Source organism: Symphalangus syndactylus, chromosome 9, assembly GCF_028878055.3.
Source record: "Symphalangus syndactylus isolate Jambi chromosome 9, NHGRI_mSymSyn1-v2.1_pri, whole genome shotgun sequence".
NCBI lineage: Eukaryota > Metazoa > Chordata > Mammalia > Primates > Hylobatidae > Symphalangus > Symphalangus syndactylus.
Window position 1 is genome coordinate 93,860,833 of NC_072431.2, and position 22,738 is coordinate 93,883,570.

The following is a 22,738-nucleotide window of genomic DNA, read 5'->3' on the forward strand; positions in this document are numbered from 1 at the left end:
AAATAAATTTCTGAGAATTGCAGAGCTGGTGAGGAAGCAGTGGATGGAGCAGTGACTCCAACTGACTCCGGAGTCTTTACTGAACCACCATGCTTAACTCAGTATCTAGCAAGAGCGCTTGAATTCAAAAGGATAATTCCTCTTGGGGACACTAAGAGGGAGACTGCTGCCTTGTCCTTTCAGGGATCCAGCCTCCCCTGTCCCCCCAGGCAGGAATGTAGGAAGGACTAGTGATGAGACATCAGCTTGCAACTCCCTCTTCATTGGGTCCACTAAGTGGCTATTGACTCCCCACACTCCCTACTTTTCCCTACCCTAACCAGCACTCACTCATCCCAGGGCCCTCCTCTCAGTGGTCCAGTCAGGAAACAGAGCTGTGCAAAGAGGATTTAATATAAGGTACCAGTTTAAAAAGTGCTAAAAAGGCTGAAACAGTAAAAAGGGGAAGGCAAGGCTACCCAGCTATGACTGCAGGAGGCAACCAGCATCCCTAGGGGAACAGAAGAAGCAAAAGGGAGGAGTTGGTGTTCTCAGGCTTGGGAGGCCACTTGCTGCGGGGTTGCTGGGGGCAAAACAAGAGGCCACGTGGACCAGTCCTGGAGCCATGGATAAGGGGTCATCCACGAGTGCTGGGACCCTCAGGAGGGCCCACTGTGGCTAGAGGTGGAGTCACTGAAGGGAACACCCAGAGAGAGAAAGACAAAGAGGGAAAACAACTTCTCTCCTCCTTCTGCTCTTTCTTGCCACGAGTGCCAGCTCCAGTTCCCAAGGGAACCTGGTAAGTGTATTTTGCAAAATTCCCAGCCCCAGAAGTATAGAGTAGAATACAGGCTATAGAGCCATAGAGGCTAATATAACCAGCACAGTACATTTCAGTGTTTGACCAAAGAGGCCTGTAAGCTGAACTTCTGTCCCATCCCAGAGTTCATAAGACAGGCTCCAGGCTGCTAGTTAGGCTCCGCATGGTCTTGGGTTACATTTATTTGCCTCAAGGTTCTCAGAACTGTTGAGATGCTCTTTATTCAAAAGACCATTTAGTGATTCCTATAAAAGTTTGTGTTACTCACTGTAAATTCTCGGCTCCAAAGAAAGCCTCATCTTGCCGTTAATGGTGGAGGGTGTCCAGGTTCTTGGCATCTTGAACAAAGAATTGGATGAAACGCACAAAGCAAGAAGGAATGAAGGGATTTATAGAAAATGAAAGTGCACTCCACACTGTAGAAGCAGGCCTGAGAATAGGGGCTCAAAGGCCCTATTACAGAGTTTTTGTGTACCCTCTACTTGGGGTACGCCCTATGTAAATGAAGAGGATGAAGTAAAGTTACAAAGTCCTTTACGGCATATGCCCTATGGAGAGGATATTTCCTGTTATAGCTGAAGTGTGAATCGGCCTTATGTTCCCTGCCTCCAGACCCTATTTTCCTGCCTCATTGCCATATGACTGCATTATTCTGCTACTCTGTAAGTGATTTTCTAAACCCAAGGCAGTGTTTGACATTTAGAAGCTGGGAAAAGTCTGGTAGTGAGGATTCCACAGGGGAAATCCTCCCTCATGGGATGTCCATGGCTTTGGCATCAATTTATTTAGTCATCACATCAGGGTCCTTGGTTTCCAAGACTCATGAATGGGAGTGAAAGTTGCCAGCTAATATCAGCTAAATGGTCAAGATTCTCAGGATAAGTGATTGAAAAGAGTAAAATTTTAAGAAAAGATTTCTATAACAGAATGTGCAAAATGGCAAAAATTCAATTTGTAGTGCTGAGTTCATTGGCTGAACTCAAAGTGCAGTCTCATATTTCCTGGGAATCTCAACATCAATACCCCTTGCCCTTTAAAATTTCACTTCAATTATTTTATTTCCTCATATAGGCCAAGTTAATATCAGAGAGAAAGCAGTTCTGTTGGGTAAAGAGCAGAGATTGGCAGTTTTGCTGGCTCTGTCTGACACCACACAGACTCTTAATTTTCTGTTTAGAATGGCCCTCTGTGGCATAAACTCAACACAGCTGTATCAGAAAATGTCTCTCTATTTGTTTTCACTAACATTGTTACTTTTTTTCTTAGCTCACCGATTGTTTTGTTTTCTTTTTCCTAGAGCTATAGAGCAGTCTGTGCCATTCAAAGATGTGGATTCAGACAAATACAGCATTTTCCCGGTAAGTGTTGTTAGGAATAACCAGATGTTCACTAACATCACATTGCTTCCTACAAATTTCTTTCCTTTAATAAGACAAGACTGAATTTCATTTGAATGCATTATTAACTTGATGAACAACACATCATTTCACAATTTCTTTTCTTTTTTGAGACCAAGTCTCACTGTGTTCCCCAGACTGGAGTGCAGTGGCATGGTCTCCACTCACTGCAGCCTCTGCCTCCTGGTTTAAAGTGCTTCTCGTGCCTCCCGAGTAGCTGGCATTAAAGTCACGCACCACCACACCTCGGTAGTTTTTGTATTTTTAGTAAAGTCAGAGTTTCACCATGTTGGCCAGGCTGGTCTCAAACTCCTGACTTCAAGTGATCCATCCACCTCGGCCTCCCAAAGTGCTGGGATTACAGTCATGAGCCACTGCACCCAGCCCATTTCACATTTTTTAAGGATTTTGTAGCATTGTGATGATACACAAGGCACTGAAGTAAATCTTAGACCCAGACTGGTTCTGTTGCCATTCCTAGCTGGAATTCTCCATGGGGGCTGTGGTTGCCTTGAAAGGTTTTGTGAATTATTTTGGAACTTCTTAAATCTACTTTAACTTACTTTTTAACGTGTGTGTGTGTGCATTTGATTCAGAACAGTTAAAATGTCAGGGTATTCTCTGTGAAAACCAACAAGCAAGTAACATGTCACAGAGTTTGGGAAATCTCAGATATTCTACTTGGGAATGGAGGAAATAAAAATATTATCTGGCGTTATTATAACTCTTGATTCAAATCATTCAGGTCAAATATTTAAACCTGCATAATTAAGCATTTGGCTAGAGACTTTTAAATTATCCAATGAAATTAATCATTTGGCCAAATAAGCCAATTGTTTTACAGCCTGAGAGGACTGATGGTTAATAGAGGATTTTTGGGAAGTTGGATGGGTCTGCTGTTTCTGGAGATGCTTGTAGACACACAAACATGAGCAAACACATACTCACACAAACACACGTGTGTATACGCACACACATCTACAATATGAATACACATAAACACACACATGCATATACACGTGCCCCCATACGTACACATTCACATTCACACAATGCACCCCCACACACGCACATACAAGCACGCACTTAATGTCACACACACACACACACGTACATTCACATATGCACACGCATGCACACACCCTATTATCTGTTATTGTTCCTGGTGTTATATTACATGTCACTCACACAGCATGTCTTATCATATTAATCTTAATTTTCTTAGTGCTCTTTGGTGATCCTAGATTGAATCTGAATTAAAAACTGTGGATGTCAATGCCATTCAGACAGCTCTGATTAGCCTTCCTCGTGGATAACATCAAAGCGGGCTGAACCCCTCCTGTGTGCGCTCTTCAATTTCAGACACTGCGGGGCTATCACTGGCGGGGGAGAGACTGTAATGACAGTGACGAGTCAGTGTACCCAGGTAGAAGGTAACTATTTCTGCTGGTTGCTGATTTTTAAAATTATCTTCTGAAAAGAAAGCAGGAGGCACATCTTCCCCCAGCCTAGGGAATTCCCACTTACAGAGAGAAGAGATTTTCGTGTTCCAATTGAAGTAAAGCTCAGTGAAAAAAGAACGGCATTCATTCGTTCATTTGTCCAAGAAATGCTTATCAGGGACCTACAATTTGCCAAGTACTTTGCATCATGCTGGGTGGTAAACAAAACAGAAATATGCCTCCTCTCCTGGAGCTTACAGTCAAGTGGGAAAAACAATCAAGTGAACAGATTATCTTATTGTAGACACTTATCCAGCCTTCTGTATCTGTTCTCCATGCAGAATTGGGCCCAGAAATAGTGGCCTCTCCCTCCGGGAGTAAGGAGGAGCCTCTAATGAATGGAAAACATGTCATACATTAGCCGTGGGCTGAGGTTCAATTGCATCTCTGGTATCAAAAAACAGATATGCTAGCCATCGCCTTTGTTGTGACTGTAGTGTCAAAGCATTAAATAAACCAGTTATTTGGGCATTTAGGGGTACAATGGGGTGCAGATTTGTCCATTATGTTCATCAGCACCATTCCACAACAATGCGATCCATGAATGTAGTCAATGATGAAAAAGACAGGATTTGGTCCAGAGCTTCCAGCAAATATCCCAAACCAAGGTAAAGCAAGGAAGCTGAATGGAGGCTTCTGATGTCACAACACACAATGGGATGTGACGCTCTTCCATGAAGAATGCTGTTGTCTCTCCATGGCACTTCATGTAGCATTCATTCATTCATTCATGCATGAAACAGACATCCAGTGAGAGACAAGCATATGTCAAAGACCAATGTTAATGTTTTTTTCTTAGGCCGGACAACTGGGATGTCCATCAGGATTCAAACTGTAATGGCATTTGGGTAAGCAACTAAATTCAGCTTGGACCCCATTCTCCTTTGTTCCTCCCTCCCCCAAAGCTCATCACATATTTGCTTTAGTTAGATCCAGGGAAGACTATGACAGCCTAATGCAACTCTTTTCCTGCTGCTTAGAAGAGGGGTATAGAATCCTGATGATGCATGAAGAGTGTCAACGATGTCATGAGAGTTGAGGCTTTCTCAGTCATGACCCCTTTAAGCCTTGCTTAAGGTCACCCACATCTAATCCTTTTATACTGTTTTGAACAGTGTGAAATTAAATGAAGAGTGGTGTTAACAAAGTTTTACAGCAACCCACACAGCTGTTGGAGCAAACCACATGCTGTCCTTACTTTGTTGCAGCCATTTTTTTTTTCTGTTTCATAAGCCTAGCCAGGCAGAGCAGAAATTACTCAGAATTTACCCTACCACTCACACCTTGAGGCATTTAATGGTGGTGTCCTAGTTTCCTATGAATAATGGATTTGCAGCTCCCAGGGAAAGAAAAGGGAAGAAAAGAGGAAAGCCAAACTACCACAGCAACAGACTCAAGTTTGTTGGGTGTTAAGCTTACAAGATTTGAGGGTTCCTCATGAAAAAAAAAGAATATCTAGTTAAAAATACAAAATCAAATAGGAAAATGAATAATTTTTAAAACAATCACAGAAATGTTAACAAATTCCTGGAGTCTCAGAAATTCAGTTTCCTTTCTTTTGAGATCTCGTTTCTGACTTACCAGAAGTGTTTACATGGAAACATGTCCTGGCCTCCCCTCTCCACCTAGAATACTCTATTGCTCCCAGTCACTCCCAGTACTCACATGGGCAGGGGCTGTGACGGGCCCTGAAGCTTAAGATTCCCTAACTTCAAGATATTATGTTGGTGCAAAAGTAATTGCAGTTTTTGTAATTAACAGCAAAAACTGCAATTATTTTCACACCTACCTAAATAAATTGTCTAAATTGCCTCTAAAGAGTTGCTTATCTGCTTCAATGAAAAGGAAAAAGTTTCTGTAAATATTTTCCTCTCTTCGGGACACTCACAGTCCAGGCTTGCACCAACAGTCACCTACTGTATGCTTTCCAGTCCCATGGCCTCTAGGATATGGGAAGCATGAGAGACAGCTGTGCCCCAGCCCACGCCACCCACCCTATCCGTTAGTCACTCTGCCTTTTCATGGAGAAGAAGAAGACATCTCCCCTAGAGCTTAAGGTGACAAGATCCCCAAGTCAGCTCTTGTTCTGAAAAACCCAGGTTTAGTTGTCATGTTGGAGGACAAACGAGACTATCAATGTGTGATGCCCTGTCTTCGTTCCATGGTCCCACTCAGGCCTCAGATATGGTGTGTCACCCATATAAGAAGGAAGGCCAAGTGAGAGACTGTACTAGATCAATGGAAATACACCATGAGCTCAAGGAGACAAGATGCAGAGCTCATCATCAGTGATGGGAGAAGGACATATCACCTTCATACCTATTCCCTTCCGCAGAGGAAACACCACTCACAGAACCACAACATCATAAACTCAGAGGGAGTCTTACAACCATGAAGTCCAACTTTGCCCATACTGTGTCCCAGGGACCCCAGGGTTGAGTGTGATGTTAATAGGTTCTTTCATGTTTTAATGGGGAGCTCTCAAGACTGGAGAGTGAGCACGCTCTTGTTAACGCATCTCTGATCAGCAAGTGCTTTCATCTTGGAATACTATGAATAATCCTTCCAAGGACTAGCAGCTCCACTAAGGGGTAGCTTTAACTTCAGGTTTTAGGATGTCCCAACTGTGCCAATTCAGTCCCATTCACAGGCCCAATGTTACTTCCAGGTTTCCTAATCTGGGCACTATTGATGTTTGGGTTGGATAATTCTTTGTTGTTGGAGCTGTCTTGCAAACTGTAGGATATTTAGCAGTATCCCTGACCTCTTTCCACTAGATGCCAGTAGCACCCCCAGCAAAAAATGTCTCCAGACATTGCCAATGTCCTCGGGGTAAAGGAATGTGCAAAATGCACCCCTTGAGAATTGCTTCTTTAGAAGCATCAATCTTAGGTACTGAAGATGTCAGGACACTTAGACCTCCAGCTCAGAGACTGTGGAATCTGCCCAGACCCTGTGTGCAGTCACTCAGTGGACCCTCCATGCTCTGAGGGGTGAGACCCCTGGTGTAGGCACCTCTCCCAGGACCCTGCCCAGCATCTCCCTGAATGAAAATGGTCCAGTGTCTGGCTCTCTCTTTACTCCCACCCTCAGTTCCTCCCAAACCCGACTCGCTCGCACAGGGCGTTGCTATGTTGAATTAGGGGCTCAAGAGACTTTAAAGGGTTTTTTCTACGCATTTGCCTTTGTGCTTTTAAAGCCATTTAGGAGAGCTTTAGTATATGTATCTCATAAATTTAAAACTAAACTGCTAATCGCATCATTTCTCTTTTAAAGGGTGTTGATCCAAAAGATGGAGTTCCATATGAGAAGAAATTCTGTGAAGGTATGAATTGTGGATGTCATTGTGGTTATAACAATAGAGTATTCTTTTCTAGTCTGAGTCAAATTGAAGTGAGCAGACCACCTAAGTCAGAACGTGCTTGATGCTAGGATTTACTCTATGCTGACCAACTTACATTTATTTTCATGACAGATCAGAAATAAGTATCTAAAAGGTTCAGAAAAGGAGGAAAGGGGGCAGAATCTTAAAAAAGCAAAACAATTTGTTTAATTGACTCTTTTACTTGAGGATTAGGTTGCAAAATGGAAAAAAAGAACAATGGAAATCTAGCACTTTTCCAAATACGAAAATAAGCAGCAGTCATAACTGAAATTTTTAACCTTTTGCATTTCCCTCTATACACTACAAGGTCAGACACCCGGACTTCTATTGATGGGATGAGTCTCTGTGTCCACTAGGGTAAAGATGCATATCTGAATGTCTGAATGACTTGAGAGAGACTGCCAGACTATAACTTGTGAGGGCTTCCCAAAAATAGCTGGGCAAAAGCTCTGTGCTCTAAGTGCCCAGATGGCACAAACATCTGGGCCACCAGTTCCATTGGGGAAACCTCACCACCCCACACATTACTGAAAATATGCTCCTAGTGATGCCAACGCTTGATGGTAACATCACTGTTTTATGTTTAGGCTTCTCTCCCCACTTTCACAATCACCTCATTCTTCATTCAACAGGTATTTTCTGAACGATTCCAATTCTAACCAAGGGTTATACTTGGATCCGAGTTTTCTTGGACAAAAAATATATAGTCTTTGCCGTCTATCAACTTAAAGCCTAATTGTCTTTAAGCCCTCAGAGGGCAGGAAGAGGAATAGAAAATGTAAAGGCTCATTACATATTTATGCAGTTTAGGAATATTTGTTGGATGAATAAAGAATGAATGAACAACTAAACCAATGAATGAAATATATGCAGATCTAGGTGAAACCCTGGTGCAAAGCCACTTACATTCCCCATATCCCACTCTCCCTGTGCCCTCCAGGATGTCCTGGGCCTTCTCAGTCCCCATTTGTGTGGCCAAATAGTGGTTTCCATGAAGCCCAGGCTGGGGAGCCACTGCAGTGAAGCTAGGCCACCCTCTTGCATGACTTGAGGAGTTTGGAAGTGGAAAAAGGAGGCGTCTCTCTCTGCCTCTGGGAGGCATCAATTGCGTCTTTCAGGATCTTAAGGAATGTGGAAGAATGAGTTCACAGGTGAATGATTCATGTGGATGGGCGTCAGAGTCACATGAAGTGATTCTGAACCTCCAAGCAAACAGGGCTGCATGCAGACCTTTCTATCTCCATCTATCCATCAATCAGCCAGAATCGTCTATCCAGTGTTTTTGCCTGTATGGATTAAAGGCTTTAAAATACCATAACATCCTTGAAAAATCAAAATTGCTCCATAAGATCATTAACCCTTAAAGTGAATTGTAATGGACATTGGTGTGTTTTCAAGAAAGCAATTTCCAGAACCAAAATTTAGGGTATATTTCTGATTTCAGACAAAGCTTTGATTCACTTATTCATCCATCATTCACTCAAGATGTTTTATGTTGAGCTGGGAAACACACCTGCATCTCTACATCTTAGCTAGCGGCTCCAATGGCCTGGAAATCTCATTCAGCTCCGCAATGCTATGCCCCTCACTCTCAAACATGCAAAAAGTGGTAATGCATTACTGTTAAAACGCTTGGTGCCTGGAATACACACTAGGGTATCCGCTCTCGTAACTACCCAGTCTGGAGGTTCCAAACTACTTGAGTGCATAAATAATGTGAATAAATTGTGCTGCCTAGGTTCACAGCCCAGGGGAATCATTTTGCTGGGAGACTCAGCTGGGGCTCATTTTCACATCTCTCCTGAATGGATCACAGCGTCGCAGATGTCTTTGGTAAGTAATTTTTGCAGTAATCATTCCAGATGTGCTGGCCTCTGTTTTTGTTTCCCCTTGCTCTCTCTAAATGTGATGCCAACTCCGCACAGGTGCAAATTTCCCTCTTTAGCAAAATCTGCCATGAAAGGCATATCCACAGTCATTTCAGTCCTAGACAAATGGCAAAAGGTTCCTGCTACTCACCTCCCCAGCCTCAGCCCAGCTGCTGCCAGGAACCCTGAAGGCAGCAATGGGGAGTCAAGAAGGTGGAGAATGCACAGAAAGGACAAAGCCCACCGGGCCAGCCTCCCCGTTGAGGTCAGGACGAGGCACTCTGGGGCCTTTCCAGCTTGTTTTTCGTCTGAGCAAGCAAGAAGCTCTGGGCAGAGCAGGCTGCTCAGCTCCTGATGGCCTCTGCTGTGCTCCACGGAAGGCGTCAGGGGACAGACAAGCCCGCCATCCATTCCCGAAGAGTGATGAGACTGTCTGGGAGGGTTTTTTAATATAAAAAAAAAGAAGAGGGCCACCAGGCAAAATTGCAAACAATGACAGACTCATAGAAGGCAAAGAAAGGGGAAGGAAACCAACATTTCTTGACTCTACATCAGGCGTCAGGCACTATAAGAGAGATTCGCATGCATTACTCAGATGAACGACTCCTAAATATGAGGTAGACATGTAATGGCAACCCTGTATATTACCAGCTCATCACCTAACCACACACCTGCTGCATTATCAGGAGGGCCATTATCTTCCTCTCAAATTGTGCAAACACCTGGGGAGATTGTGTGGCAAAGGGTGGGAGCTGGAGGGTTCAGGGAAGGGCAGTCTGAATGCCACACACCCAAGCAGGGGGTACAGGGGTGTCAGATAGGTCACCTGCAGCTGGGGCTTCCTGTGGCCACAAGTTATTGCGAGGAAATGTAACAAAACCTGTGCCTAGAGATAGCTACATACTTGGCAGTGCAAAACAAAAGTACAAGTGCCCTCAGAAAACCTTGTTCAAAAGTTCCATTAAAGGTGCTAAAATATAAAGTGCTTTTCCTTCTTTGGCAGTCTCCCTCAATATGTCATGGTGTTTTCTTATTTGCTATTTAATGTCATTCTAAAGAAAAATTAAATTTTTAAATTATTGACACGAATGTTATGTTCATCGTCACATTATGCAATGCCAGTTTTACATGCCACCGTAACAGCACTGAACTCCTATGCAGGTGGAATCACTGAAATTACACAATTCTTATGTAGTAGCTTGTCCCTGGAGGGTGCTTTGAGCTGCCCAGAAGACAGAAAAGGCAAGCCAGACTCGGGAAGGTTGGAAGGAGGAATAGAGGCTTCCCAGGAGCACAGGGTCACCAGACTGAACACTTCCTCAGGCCAGGAGATGCTTGGGGCAAGTACAGACCCTCCTAGGCACTGAGGCTCTCATCCTGAAACACTCAGGCCTGACAGCTGCTGGGTTCCTCCTCCTGCCAGTGCTCCATGGGTCCCCAGGTAAGCCAGGAATCTCTCCTTCCCAGGGCCTGTCTCCCCAGCCCACAGCAGTCAGGTGACCCCCAAGAGTCTTCAAACCTCAGTGCTGGAACATGCTAATTATTTGGATGGGTAATGAGTTTGCCTCCCCTGCCCACCAGATGCCAGCACTGCCAGCTGGGGCAGGTGACAGCTGCCACTATGCCCAACCCCAATCCTCCTCTTGCCTGTGCCCAGATTCCCAAAAGGGCCAAAGGGCAACATCGGAACACAGGCCTCCCCCATTGACACCATTTAGTTGCCACCTTGTTGGAGGGTGCGACAGTTGCAGGGCAAGAAGGGGAAGACAGGCTGGGGAGTGAGTGGCCAGGAACCCATCTTGAGAGGTGGCAGGAGGCAGGATCCAGAGTTGACCTCGTTTCCAGTCCCCTCCCTCACACATGCTCATTTGGCCCATTGGACTTCACTCACATAACACAAATTCAAAAATAAGATTGTTAAGAAGTTCAAGGTGGGGCAGCACAGCATTAAACCCAGTGCAGGGCCCTTTCTAAGCAAAGGACCTCATGGGACCCACTGGTTGCACACACATAAAGCCCTGCCTGGGTCTGAGGCAGCTCGCGGCCATTACTTCTGGATGGACCTATCAAACAACACAATAAAAAATGTGGGGGCATTGCCACAACAGACTCGTCCCAAGAGCCACCATGTCCATTAGAGAAGGGGCTGGTGCCCCTGCCCTTGAGAAAGGGACATGGGCACAGTGGGGAAGCCCTGTCATACAGCCACCTATGGATGCGCTTCCCTCCTACCTCTCCCAGAAAACTGAAACTGATCCAGAGAAATTAACCTGCAGAAATTATCATTTTTCCCTTGACCTCCTCGTCCTAGATTAAACAAATTGAACATGAACTCAAACAGTCTCTGGCTGAACCTCTCCAAAGCCCCCACACTGGGCAAGCATAGATCTCCCTCTGTAAAGATGAGCAAGTGGGGAAACACATCCGGGTATACATGAAAACTGCTCAAGAACACAAATGAAGAGCGCTCTTTTGAAAAACGTTTATGGGAGGGAAGAGAGTGACATTTCGTTAAATGTTAAATTCCGGTTCTCAACAATAATCGAGAGGAAATTGCACACATGAAAAAGAAGAACTCGGAAATCAGGGAAGACTGCCTTGAGGTGAAACAACTACCTGATATAAAAATGCAGTGGCAATACTGACTTGCAAGTTGGATGGTGCAAAAAACAGCAGAGCAGCTGGGAAAATTCTGGGACTCAGAAGAAAGGCTAGACGTGAAAATCAAGAGGGAAGAGAGGAGAGGCATGCAGGAAAGGTCCTGGCAATTGAATAGAAACTGCAGAAAAAGAAAAGACATCAGGCAGAGAGGAAGCTGTGACTAAATAAGTAATGCAAGATAATTTTCTTGAGTTGGGGAAATCCGTCTTCAGCCCACAACCCCCACTGTGTGCCAGGCCAGGGTATAAAACAGACTCTCTAATGGGTGAAGCAAAACAACATGCCACATGGATACATATGTAACAAACCTGCACATTGTGCACATGTACCCTAAAACTCAAAGTATAATAATAAAATAAAAATAAATAAATAAAAAAAACAGACTCTCTGTGTTTCCTGCTTTTCCTTATTTATTCCAAGGATAAAGAAAAATCTTGGAATCATCCTGCCCAACAAACCAACAATGAAGGAACATACTAGGAGGGAAAATCCATCTGGCATCAGACTTATCACTAAACACTAAATTTCAGGAAACAGCAGAACAGCCTCTCTACAGAATTTTAAGAAGGAAAAATTGTGTCGAAAGTGCTCTATGCCAAGCTATTGTTCTCACATGAGGACTACAGAAGCTTGTTCTCAGTCATTCAAAGACTCAGAAAACATACCAGACATATGCCTTCCCCGAAAAAAAAATTATTTTAAGAAATACTTCAGTCTCTCTAAGCATAATATTGTAAAAGGAAGCACACAAAAAAAACTAGATATAATTACATACAATTTTCAAATGTGTACAATGTCAAAAAAAATTCACAAAATTAAAAGACAAATGTAAAACTAGAACAATACTTACAAAATACAAGGCAAGATTTAAATCCTCTAATTAACAGAGTTTCTACATAGCAATAAGAAAAAAATCTAATTTTTAATGATCAAGAACATAACCAGTAAATATAAAACAGTTTCATTTTCAGCAGTAAGAAACAAATTAAGATAACAATGCAATTCATTTATCATTGTCAAACAAACAAAGGTTAAAAGTGATAAAGACCCAGTGTTGGCATGTTAATTCACCAACAAAGATGAAGTTACTAGAACTTCTCTGAAAGGCAATTTGGCAACATGTATAAGGCAACATTAAAATATTTGTGATTCTTAACTAAAAATTTCACATCTGCAAATTTCACATCTGTAATTTCACATCTGCAAATTTACCTTTTAAAATGATCAATTATCTGCTCAAGAATATACGTACAGGAGTATTCATCACAGAGGTATTTATTTATAAGAGCAAAAATGAGGAAAGAAACTAAAAATCAAAAAATAAGGGATGTAAAGATATCCTACACTTGTACAATGAAATTTTGTGCAACCAGTTAATACACATATTAATAGACATATTTATTGGCAAGAAATGTGTTTATGATAATAGGTTAAGCAACAAAAGCAGGTTACAAAATAGTATGTATGAGCCAATTTTGTGAATATATGTGTGTCTGTGTGCAAACAAAAAAATAATTGGAAAGCTGTAGGTCAGCATGTTACCTACCACTGGCTATCTTTGGATGGTGGAATTATAGGTAACTTTTTTTTCCTCATTTTTCTTCATTGAATTTGTATTATATGTGTACCAAATATTGTGATTCAAGATTTTGGAGATTTGTTTGTTCTATTTGTTTTGGTTTTGTTTTAAGCAAATAGCTAAGGAAACCAGTTAAGGAAAACCAATGCATGTTTTAATTTAATCTTTGCAAAAGCCCTCTGAGGTAAGTGTTATTACAACACAGCCTCACTTTACAGATTCTCAGAGAGGTTGTATGGACTGCCCAAGGTCACACAACTAACAGGTGGTGGAATTACTGCCTGTCAGCGTAATCCTGAACAAGCCGCTTAACCAAAGACTCTAAATGATAGTAACGGTGTCAGGAAGGGCCATGTGCTTCAATGAGCTAAGGGCTGTGAAAATGTTGCGGACCCGTATGTTGAATTCCAACCAGACAAAGTAGATTGACATGCGGCTCTGGCAATGCAGTGGTGATCGTTAATGAGGTTGCCTGAAATCCTTGTACTTGTCCTCCCTGTTCCTGCACCTGGCCTCAGAGGCTGAGGAAAGGAGTGTCTTCGTAACCTGGGGCCCACACTCTCTCCAGGAAGACAGTGGCTCACTCTGCAGTGTGCTAATTCTCCAAGAAAAAGAGGGACCCACCCAGTAGACATTTTAAGAAAATCACTCCAGCAAGCCCAGCAGCCGGCTCCATCCTAGAGACTTAACAAGTAAAATTTAGATTGTAATTGTTTTCATCTGCTGTTTGCAGCAATGAACTGATTCAAGTGCTGTCGAACAGCATTTGTTGGTATTGGTTTGGGTTACTCCCCACTCCCACGTTTTGGCAGTAAATTGTTTTGAGAAATGCCTATGAGGATGGGCTGATGAGAAACCCAAATCAGGCATAACAGTTCATTGGAATTCACGAGTCTTATCAAGATGGTAATAACGCTACCGGTGGGAGGAACAACACTACAGTTTCAGCGTCATTTTGTCACCTGTTTTAAGCCTCTAGTGTTCCGGGGTTATTAAAATCTCTCTAGATTAACACTGATCTCCAAGCTAAAAATTGGCCCAGCCACTCTCAGCCTGGCCACTTGGTAAGAATAGGAGACGCGACAAGAATAAGAGATCTATTTTGCTTAGGATGTTGATACTGAAAATGAAGCTTTATCACCAAGTTACTGTCAAAATAATAATCACCAACCACTCCAAATCTCCAGTGACTTAAAACAATCATCATTTCTTCTCACCCGTGCGTCCAGGGGTGGTCTGGGATCAGCTGTTTTCAACTGAGCTATGTTGGTCTTGGCGCCAAGCTTCAGGTTGGGCCCAGGTGTGTGCCATGTGTCTCTCATTTTTCTTGGCTGGGCAATCTATCCAGAGCGTCTTGTTGTCATGGTGATGTCAAAGTGCAAGAAGGCAATCTGTGCCTTGTCCACCATCAACCCTACAGCCAAAGCCAGTCACATGACCACAATCAAGATAATGGGGAAGGAGGCAAGACTGCCCAGAGTGAGAGAAGGAAGAGAGTGAATATGCTTTATTGTTTTTATCTAATTATATATGTTAAATATGCGATTGAGAAAAATGTGAAAATACAGAAATTATTTGGAAATTATTAAAATTTCTCCTTAATACTACCACCCAGAGGGAGTCACCTTAACATTTTGGAGTATCAGGCTTGTTTTGAAATATTCTTTTAATATTCTTTTTATTTTTAAAAAAAAGTTATAAAGCCAATAATAGAGCTAATTTTAAGAAGTAAAAAATAACCCCAGTACTTAAATTTTTCACAGTATTTTTGCACTCTTTCCAGCACTCTGCCCCTGTATGCATATATGTATATTATATATACACACGTCATGCTGTTACAAGAAGAGCAAGTTTGCAATTGGCAGTTCTCCTTTTATTCAATTCATAAGTATTTTCCTCATTATGACTTTGTTTTTATACTCATTATATTTATTGCTGCTCCATAATGTCATTTTCAGGGGCCATGCAATAATCTACTAAACCACTCACCTACTGCAGGATGTTAAACTGATTCTTCTTTTTTTTTTTTTGCTTTATGGAGCATTCTCCTTTAAAAAAAAAAACTTTCCATTTTTAAAAACTATTATCTACAGAATCTCTTCATTTGTGCAAGGAGTCAGCCTAGGTAAGAATACCAGGCTCAGCCAATATCCCTGAGGTGTGTTGAGCTCAGACACCTTGTGTTTCCATTGTCTGGTTTTTCGTGCTTGTGGCAAGTGTAAACAAAATATGAGTTCTAACTTAGGTAAAAATTCTAGAGTCGCATCTCTGCAAGCCCAGCAGCACAGCACTGTTCATGCATCAATTAATTCAACAAATGCTAGCCAGGTCTACTATGTGCCAAGTCCTGTGATGGGATTGATGACAATGGGGAAAAGGATGGAAAGATCCCTGGTGCCCATAGAGCTTAAAACCCCATGGTGCAATGCAGATGAGCAAGTGGCAGTTCTAGAGCCATCAGTGCTGTAATGTGCACATGCTCCCCCGCAAACTGGAGGAAAGGCTCCCTGAAGGGAGAGACACTGTGTTCAAAGCAGAGAAACGGAGCTGGAGGTAGTCGGGTCCCAGCCAACCTAGGAAGGTGTGCCCCAGCAGAGGAAAGAGCACATGCAAAGGCTGAAAGCAAGAGGGTCCAGCCTTCTGAGAAAGAGCTCAGTGCAGCTGAACTGAAGCTCATCCAGCACCAGGTGGGACAGTGAGACAAGAGCCTAGAGAGTTGCATGGGAGGCAGATCTCAAAGGGCCTGGAGTTCATCCTGAAGGCAAGCAGGAGCCATTGAAGGCTTTTAAACTGAGAAAGGGGCAGATTTGAATTCTAGAACATTTACTCTGATTTCAATGGGCAGGATGGATTTATTTGGTTGAGAGGGAGAGAGGGGATCAGGCAGCAAGACCAGCTAGGAAAATTCTAGTTGTAATTCTAGTAAAAGTGTGCTAAGCTAGAAAAGTACAGTGGGGAAGAAACAAGATGAACAAACTCAGAAGCTGTCTGGAATCAACACTGGATGATGCACCTTTCCCATCCCGTATACTTTATGAGGGTTCCTCAAGACGCCACCCTACCCCAGCCAGATGGTTCACCGAATTGGGGTTGACCTTGGGCTGTCCCCCGGCATCCTTGCCTCTGGGGGCGACTGCCTAGAGCTCATTGCCAATTACAGGTCTTCCCATAGGGTCTCAGCCAGACTTTGGAGACTACTAAAGAGCCATCCCTGCTAGGAAACTTCTGGTGCTTTTTGTCTCTTCGTACCAGACCCCCCTACCAGCTCCTAATAGTTATGATGAGCATATAATTTATTGTCCAAATTGAACACTTTGAGAGAAGAAGGATCGCTACCATAATTATGCCATGACAACAGGCATTAACCTGTACTGGCTCAGACAAGTCTGGCTGTCTGGCCACCCTACTGATAGGAGAGCCACCTGCCAAGCTGACTCCACAGTCATGACAGTGCCCAGTGGAGAATCTCAAGCCTCTAACTTACATGTAGAATAGTCTCAGACATTGACTCAAACAGACCAGGGTTCAAATCCTGGCTGAGCCACCTACATTCACTTCTTTACTCTGAGCTTTAGTTTCCTCATCTATAACGTTAAATAATGATGGCTACCTTGTCAGAAATTGGAAATCTTTTTTATAACAGGATGTTAAAAATTGGACTATTTATTTCTACCTACATTTTAGCTAAGGCCTGAGACAATGTGGACAAATTATTCCCACCTTCCCACCATCAATATTTCTTCCAAGTGAAAGATGAGACCATGTCCACAGAACCTGCAAAGGAAGGGAGTGAAGCCAATTCTGCAACCTGTCGCTTATCTCCAGAGTCAAAGGTCCAGAAGAGTTGAGGCTGGGAATGGCCAGTGTCAAAGGGACAGTGGGGCTCAGCTTTCCCCTCAGGTGGGCATGCTTCCCCCTCACTGTAAAGACACCACTAAGAGAACTGGATAGGGGTCTGCAGAGGCCGAGCCCAAGAGGACTGGTGTTGGACACTCCCATGGGGAATGTAAGAGCAGTGACCGAGGCAGCAGGACAGAAAGAGCATGGGCCCTGGACAAGGACGTGAGCCCCAGGAAGGGAGAGCCAGCCTGGGCCACTGGACATCCTGCAGAGGATGGCCTGCAGGGGCAAGGTGACTTCGCAGGGCTCAACCTCCAGCTGAGCAGGGCTGAAGCAGCACACTTAAGTGACTAGTGGGGTGCAGAGAATGTACCCACTCCACCACGGCAAGTTCAGTCACCTGTTCCCCACAGTGCCTCTCAAGAGCCCCATGACAGCCCTCGTTATAGAAAGTCAGCTTTGGATATCTGCCCTGCTAGAGGCAATCACACCCGACTGTACCTCTTCTCCCTCCACCGCAAGCCTCAGCCAGCAAGTGGAAGGAAAAGCTGGCCAAGTAGACAAAGAAAGTGGACCACATTCCCATCCCTGGGTACAGATAATCAGCCTCAAGCCCAGGGTGGACAGGGAGCAAGAAGTTTTACTTAAAATTGTGAAGACTGAACGTTTTTCTTTTCTGAAATGGAATTGAATATAACCAGAAGAGTGTATGTTTCTGAGAATGAGCACATGCATAATTGGGCTGGTCTGGATTTTCTTCCAGGGCAAGGGATGAATTAGCACCACAGTTGAGTGTGCAGTGGGAAAAAGGAAGGAGTTGTCTCATTGCACCCTATGAGTACTGCCTGTCTCATGTGCCAGTTAAAGACCTCAAACACCAGCAGGAGTCTCCCTTGGGGTCTGATGGTAGGAATGCATATTACAAATCGAGACCCTTCAGGAAGCCCAGACATGTTTCGTTCCATTCCTTTGCTGCACCAAGGACCTGATCGTATTGTCTGGCAGGCACAGTAAATGCTACAGAAAAACAAGTGGGCATTGTTTTATAATGGGCCCTTCTGCCTTCTATGAGGCTACTTGATACTTCTTTGCCTTTGTCTCCCTATAAGGCAGAGAACATGTCTGTGTGTACATGACCCCATCCCAGCTGTATTCGCTGAAAAGGAATCCACTGTCGGGCATTCTCCCTGCAGCGGCCCCTCTCCTCTCCTGCTCTTGCCATCCTCTGCTTAAGTAGTGGGGCACCCGGGAGTCGTGTTTACAGCTAATTAGATTAGGAGCGTATTCATCTGGAAAGATAGTTGTAGTTCAATAAAGAGAGTATGAAGACTGTCTCTCATGGTTCCACAGACACAAAGGGTTCTGAGTCTCATTCCGACCTGTCTGCTCCCTTTCTTCGTAAACAACCTAAGCTTCTCTCTGAAATATCTAAACCTCAGTAGTCAGGTTCAAATCGACCTTCTCAAGCCACAAGAAAGACCTCAACTTAGAAAGATGTCAAAGGAAGACAAAGAGCAAGTCCAAAAACACTTTCAGACTGGTTTTGTTTTTTTTCTTTTTTTCTTTCAAAGGAAAAAACAATCTCTGCGTGAGCTGTTTGTTGAAAAAGAAGAGGAGGTGGAAAGATCATTGAGGCCAGCAAGGGATGCTGCCCTCCTGCCTCTTCCCCCATCTGTTCGAAAATTATTTCCAAAATATTAAATGCTGCATTTCACTGAATCAGAATTGCATGACGGGTTGGGGGAGGGGGTGAGGAGAGCAAAGCGATTCTGAAATACAATTTCCCAAATGTTTATTTTGCTAGCTAAGGCTGTTGCCTATCCTATTATAAAATCTTTGCACGACCCCTGGCAGGCTGTTGTCTGTAGGGTAAGTAGACACAGATTGAATTTCGTGCTGTGTCAAGGACAAAATGAATCTTTAATCTAGCTGCTGAAAATGCATATTCACTAGAGAGCAAAGCGGCTCCCATCTCTCAAGCTTATATGCACTTCATTTCTCCCTTTGAGATGATTTTGTATATCAGGTTTGGCTACTCTTTATTAACCCACAAACAGCACAGGCAGTATCGAAGCTCTCACGCTACTCTCACTCACCCGCCTGCTTCCTGCTCTCTGGATTTATCACTGCACATAAAGCCTCCCTTAAGCACAGAGGAAGATTTTCATGATGCATACAAAATACGGAAATTCTATCTGAGTTACCTTCATGTCGACTCCAGAAATATCTAAGCATTATAGTGCTTTCTTATTACATTTTAAGATGAAGGAAAGCTACTGTTTAGTAAAACTGGACAAAATTACATCTTCTGCTCCTCAGCCGTCTTGCAGGCTAGTGGATTAAAGATGCTAGGTGATGAGGAGAGAAACCTCAATCCTAGTTACTTCTCATTGATTCTGTCAGAAAAAGAGAGTTGTGTTCACCATGGTGAATTCTGCTCTCCAGCAGCAATGAGGCCACAAGAGACAGAATGTTCTTCCGTTTCCTTTCCATGTTCATGAACAGGCCAGACGGGCCGTTCTTGAATTCTGATCAACTCGACTCCCTTCTCTCCCTACTCAGCGTGAGAATCTGGGTCTCTCACCTGCCAGCCATGTAGGGTGCACTCCCAGGCTCACTATTCTGAAAACATCCATCATCTTGGCCCTGCTGCCTTCTGAGAGAAGTAAAAAGCCAAACACCAGTTGTTATGAAAACTACAAGAGGAAATTATTTTAAACTCCATACTCTGAAAAGCATTTATAATTACTCAGCCCACATACCTGCTCTGCCAGCACATGAAATAAAGACTTCTGTATCAGGAGGCAGTGTGAGTCAGTCAATGCCTGTGCTATCCAGCCTGCTGCTGCAACTAGAGGACAATCTCTTGCCCTCTGGTTAATTATGTCTGTCACCTGCTTCACTCTCCCCCACATTCCTTAGCCATCAAATGGAGCTCATGAAATTACTCATCACAGGGGAAACACCTAGAATCTCAAGTTCATTGGCATGTGGAAAGAGAAAATTCCATCATTTAAAAATAATGTTAGGTGGTTGGAATTAATTGTCATACACTGTTCATTCTTTTTTTTTTTTTTTCAACTAATTCCTTCCATGCAATTCCTTAGGAGGAGTGGGAGTAGGCAGAGATTATCCAGCCCAGCTCTAGTCAAATGTCTAGGGGGCAAGACTGGCTTCTATATGATTTCCTAGGGAAGTCATATAGAATTTCCATTCAAGGAAATGGTTGGGAGTTAGGGCAAAGTGATGAGCTAAACCACAATTCCTGGAGGAATATAAGGAAGAGCATGCATGAAGTACAAAGTCCAAAGATTCCAGAGGCAGAAATTGAGGATAGCATCACTAAGCCTGACTGCTAAAGAGCTCAAAGGAAAGCGGAGCAGAAAGCAGCAAAGAGGTCATGGTCTCATGTTGGTAACATATATTTCAGAGCCAACAAGAATGAGTGGATGCATCAGCTCTTCTTAACAGGGCAGGATATGGGCTCAGCTGTGGTCACAGAGTCCCAAATTTGGTGACTTAAGATGGAAGTGTTTCCCTTTTATGTAGTAATCCAGAGGGAAGCAGTCCAGGGCTGGGGGAAAGTTAGGTCATCCTCAACATGCAGCTTCCATCCTGGGGTCTGAGGTAGCTGCCCCTAATCCTGCCACCTGTCACCTGCAGGGAAGAAAAAAGACCAAGTGAAGGCACATACATCCCTTGGGAGAAGTTGGCACAGTGGTGGCAAATATCACTTCTTTCTCACACCCCATTGTCCAGAACTTAGTCATATGGCCATACCAGGCTGCAACAGAGACTAAGAAGTGCAGTCCCTGGCTGGACAGCCCTATGCCCAACTATCACTGTTCTATTATTAAAGACAGAGAAATAGATAAAGGTGGATAACTAGGGCTCTGGAGGTGAAAAGCACCAGCTCAGCCTCAAAAAATGTAAAGTCTAGCTGGGAAGATAAACAAATAAGCTCACAATAATTAATAATAATAATAGAAAGCAAATATTACCATGTGCTTACCAAACACCAAGTGTCCTATTTAGCATTATCTTATTTAATACTTGCAATGGTCTGAATGTTGGTGTCCCCCCAAAATTCATATGTTGGAACTAATACCCACTGTTAATATGAAGAGGTGGGGCCAATGAGAAGGGATTAAGTCATCAGGGCTCCATCCTCATGGCTGGGATTGGTGCTCTTGTAAAAGAGCTCCCTTGCCCCCATGTGAGAATGCAGCAACAAGGCACCATTTACGAAGCAGAGGCCTTCACCAGACCCAAATTTGCCAGCACCTTGATCTTGAACTTCCCAGTCTCCGTGAACTGTGAACAATAAATTTCTGTTGTTTATAAATTATATTATAAGGTTTCTTGCTATAGCAGAATATAGACCAAGAAAATATAGCAGAATATGGACTATAGCAGGAAATGGACTAAGACAATACTGAAATGACTCTACTATTATATGTATTTTATAAATAAAGAAACTGAGACTTATCAAGTTTAGCTAACTGACAAAAGGTTAAACATGGAGCCCAGATACAAACTGAGTCTGTTGGATCCTAGAGTAGAGGTCAGAAAACTATGGCCCTTGGGCCAGACACTGCCCTCTCTGCTTTTGTAAACTAAGTTTCATTGGAACACAGCGACGCCCGTTCACTTACATATTGTCTATGACAACAGCAGAACTGAGCAGAACAACAGAGACCAAATGGCCTGCAAACTGAAATATTTACTGTCTAGTCCTTTACAGAAAAAGTTTGCCAGCCCCTGCCCTAGTGCTAGAGGGTTAGGTGCAGTCAGCTAGGCATGCACAAGCTACCATGAGACCTAGAAGAGGACACCTGAGAGAGAAAGGCCAGGGCAGGCGAGGAAGGCTCTGAGAGAAGTCCAGATGTAGCCAACCCTTGTCTGTTGATTAGCAACTGAGCAGTCAAGACAGTGGAGCTGGAGGAAGAGCTTGTGGTGAGACCTGGAGGTCTGAGGGGGTAGGGGTAGGTTCAGGGGACCCAGGTTGTTGACGGGGGTGGGAGAGGAGGGCTGTCAGGAGAGGCTGGGGACATGGAGGTTCCTTGTGGTGGAGGACAACATTGAATAGCTACAGTAGACTGCAGATTAGAGTTTCCCTACGTGGCCGGTCATTGCAGTCATGTAGGGCACTTATTCAAAATGAGATACTAGGGCCCCACCACAAACCTACCCAATCAGGATCTGTACTTTAAAGAAGCTCCCTATGAGATTCTGGGAAACACTACTGAAGATGTAGGAAGAGAGTGAGGAAGCAGGGCCCCTGGCCTGAGGTTGCTGCAGTCACCTGGGGCCAGCAGATATGTATGCCCAGAGGGGTGGAATGGCAAGGTTTTAGGACAGCCTCTTGGTATAAAGTGAAAGAGAGGAGAGAAAGAAAATGAGATCATCATTTATGATCACGGTCATGGGGAACAAGAGCCCAGGTCAGTCCTGGTGAGCAGGTGGCCCCAGTGAGGTCTTCTCCTCTTTCCCCTCTGTAACTTGACCTTGGACTTCTGGTATCACATTCCAGTTATTACCCCCCAAAAAGAAAAACTACCCACATCCCAGACAAATTGCAGTCTGGCTGTTTTAGAAATGACTAAACTTTTACAGAATCAAAGGTATCAGAAGAGTCAGCTTTGAGGATGTGTACCTCTTCGTGCTTATTTCTGACCCTTGGAGTTTTTTTTTTTTTTTTCTGTTT

The 22,738-nt window shown here is 43.6% G+C and overlaps 1 protein-coding gene across 5 annotated transcripts in view; it reads left to right on the forward strand.

Moving 5' to 3' along the window:
• Window positions 1-22,738, forward strand: part of AOAH (acyloxyacyl hydrolase) — a 216,500-nt gene that overhangs the window by 111,618 nt on the left and 82,144 nt on the right. For all 5 annotated transcript variants that reach the window (XM_055293408.2, XM_055293407.2, XM_055293410.2 and 2 more), the window contains 5 exons: window positions 2,097-2,157; window positions 3,559-3,629; window positions 4,498-4,546; window positions 6,975-7,023; window positions 8,822-8,916. In XM_055293408.2, coding sequence (XP_055149383.1) covers window positions 2,097-2,157; window positions 3,559-3,629; window positions 4,498-4,546; window positions 6,975-7,023; window positions 8,822-8,916 — 325 coding nt within the window. The remainder of the gene's footprint in view (window positions 1-2,096; window positions 2,158-3,558; window positions 3,630-4,497; window positions 4,547-6,974; window positions 7,024-8,821; window positions 8,917-22,738) is intronic.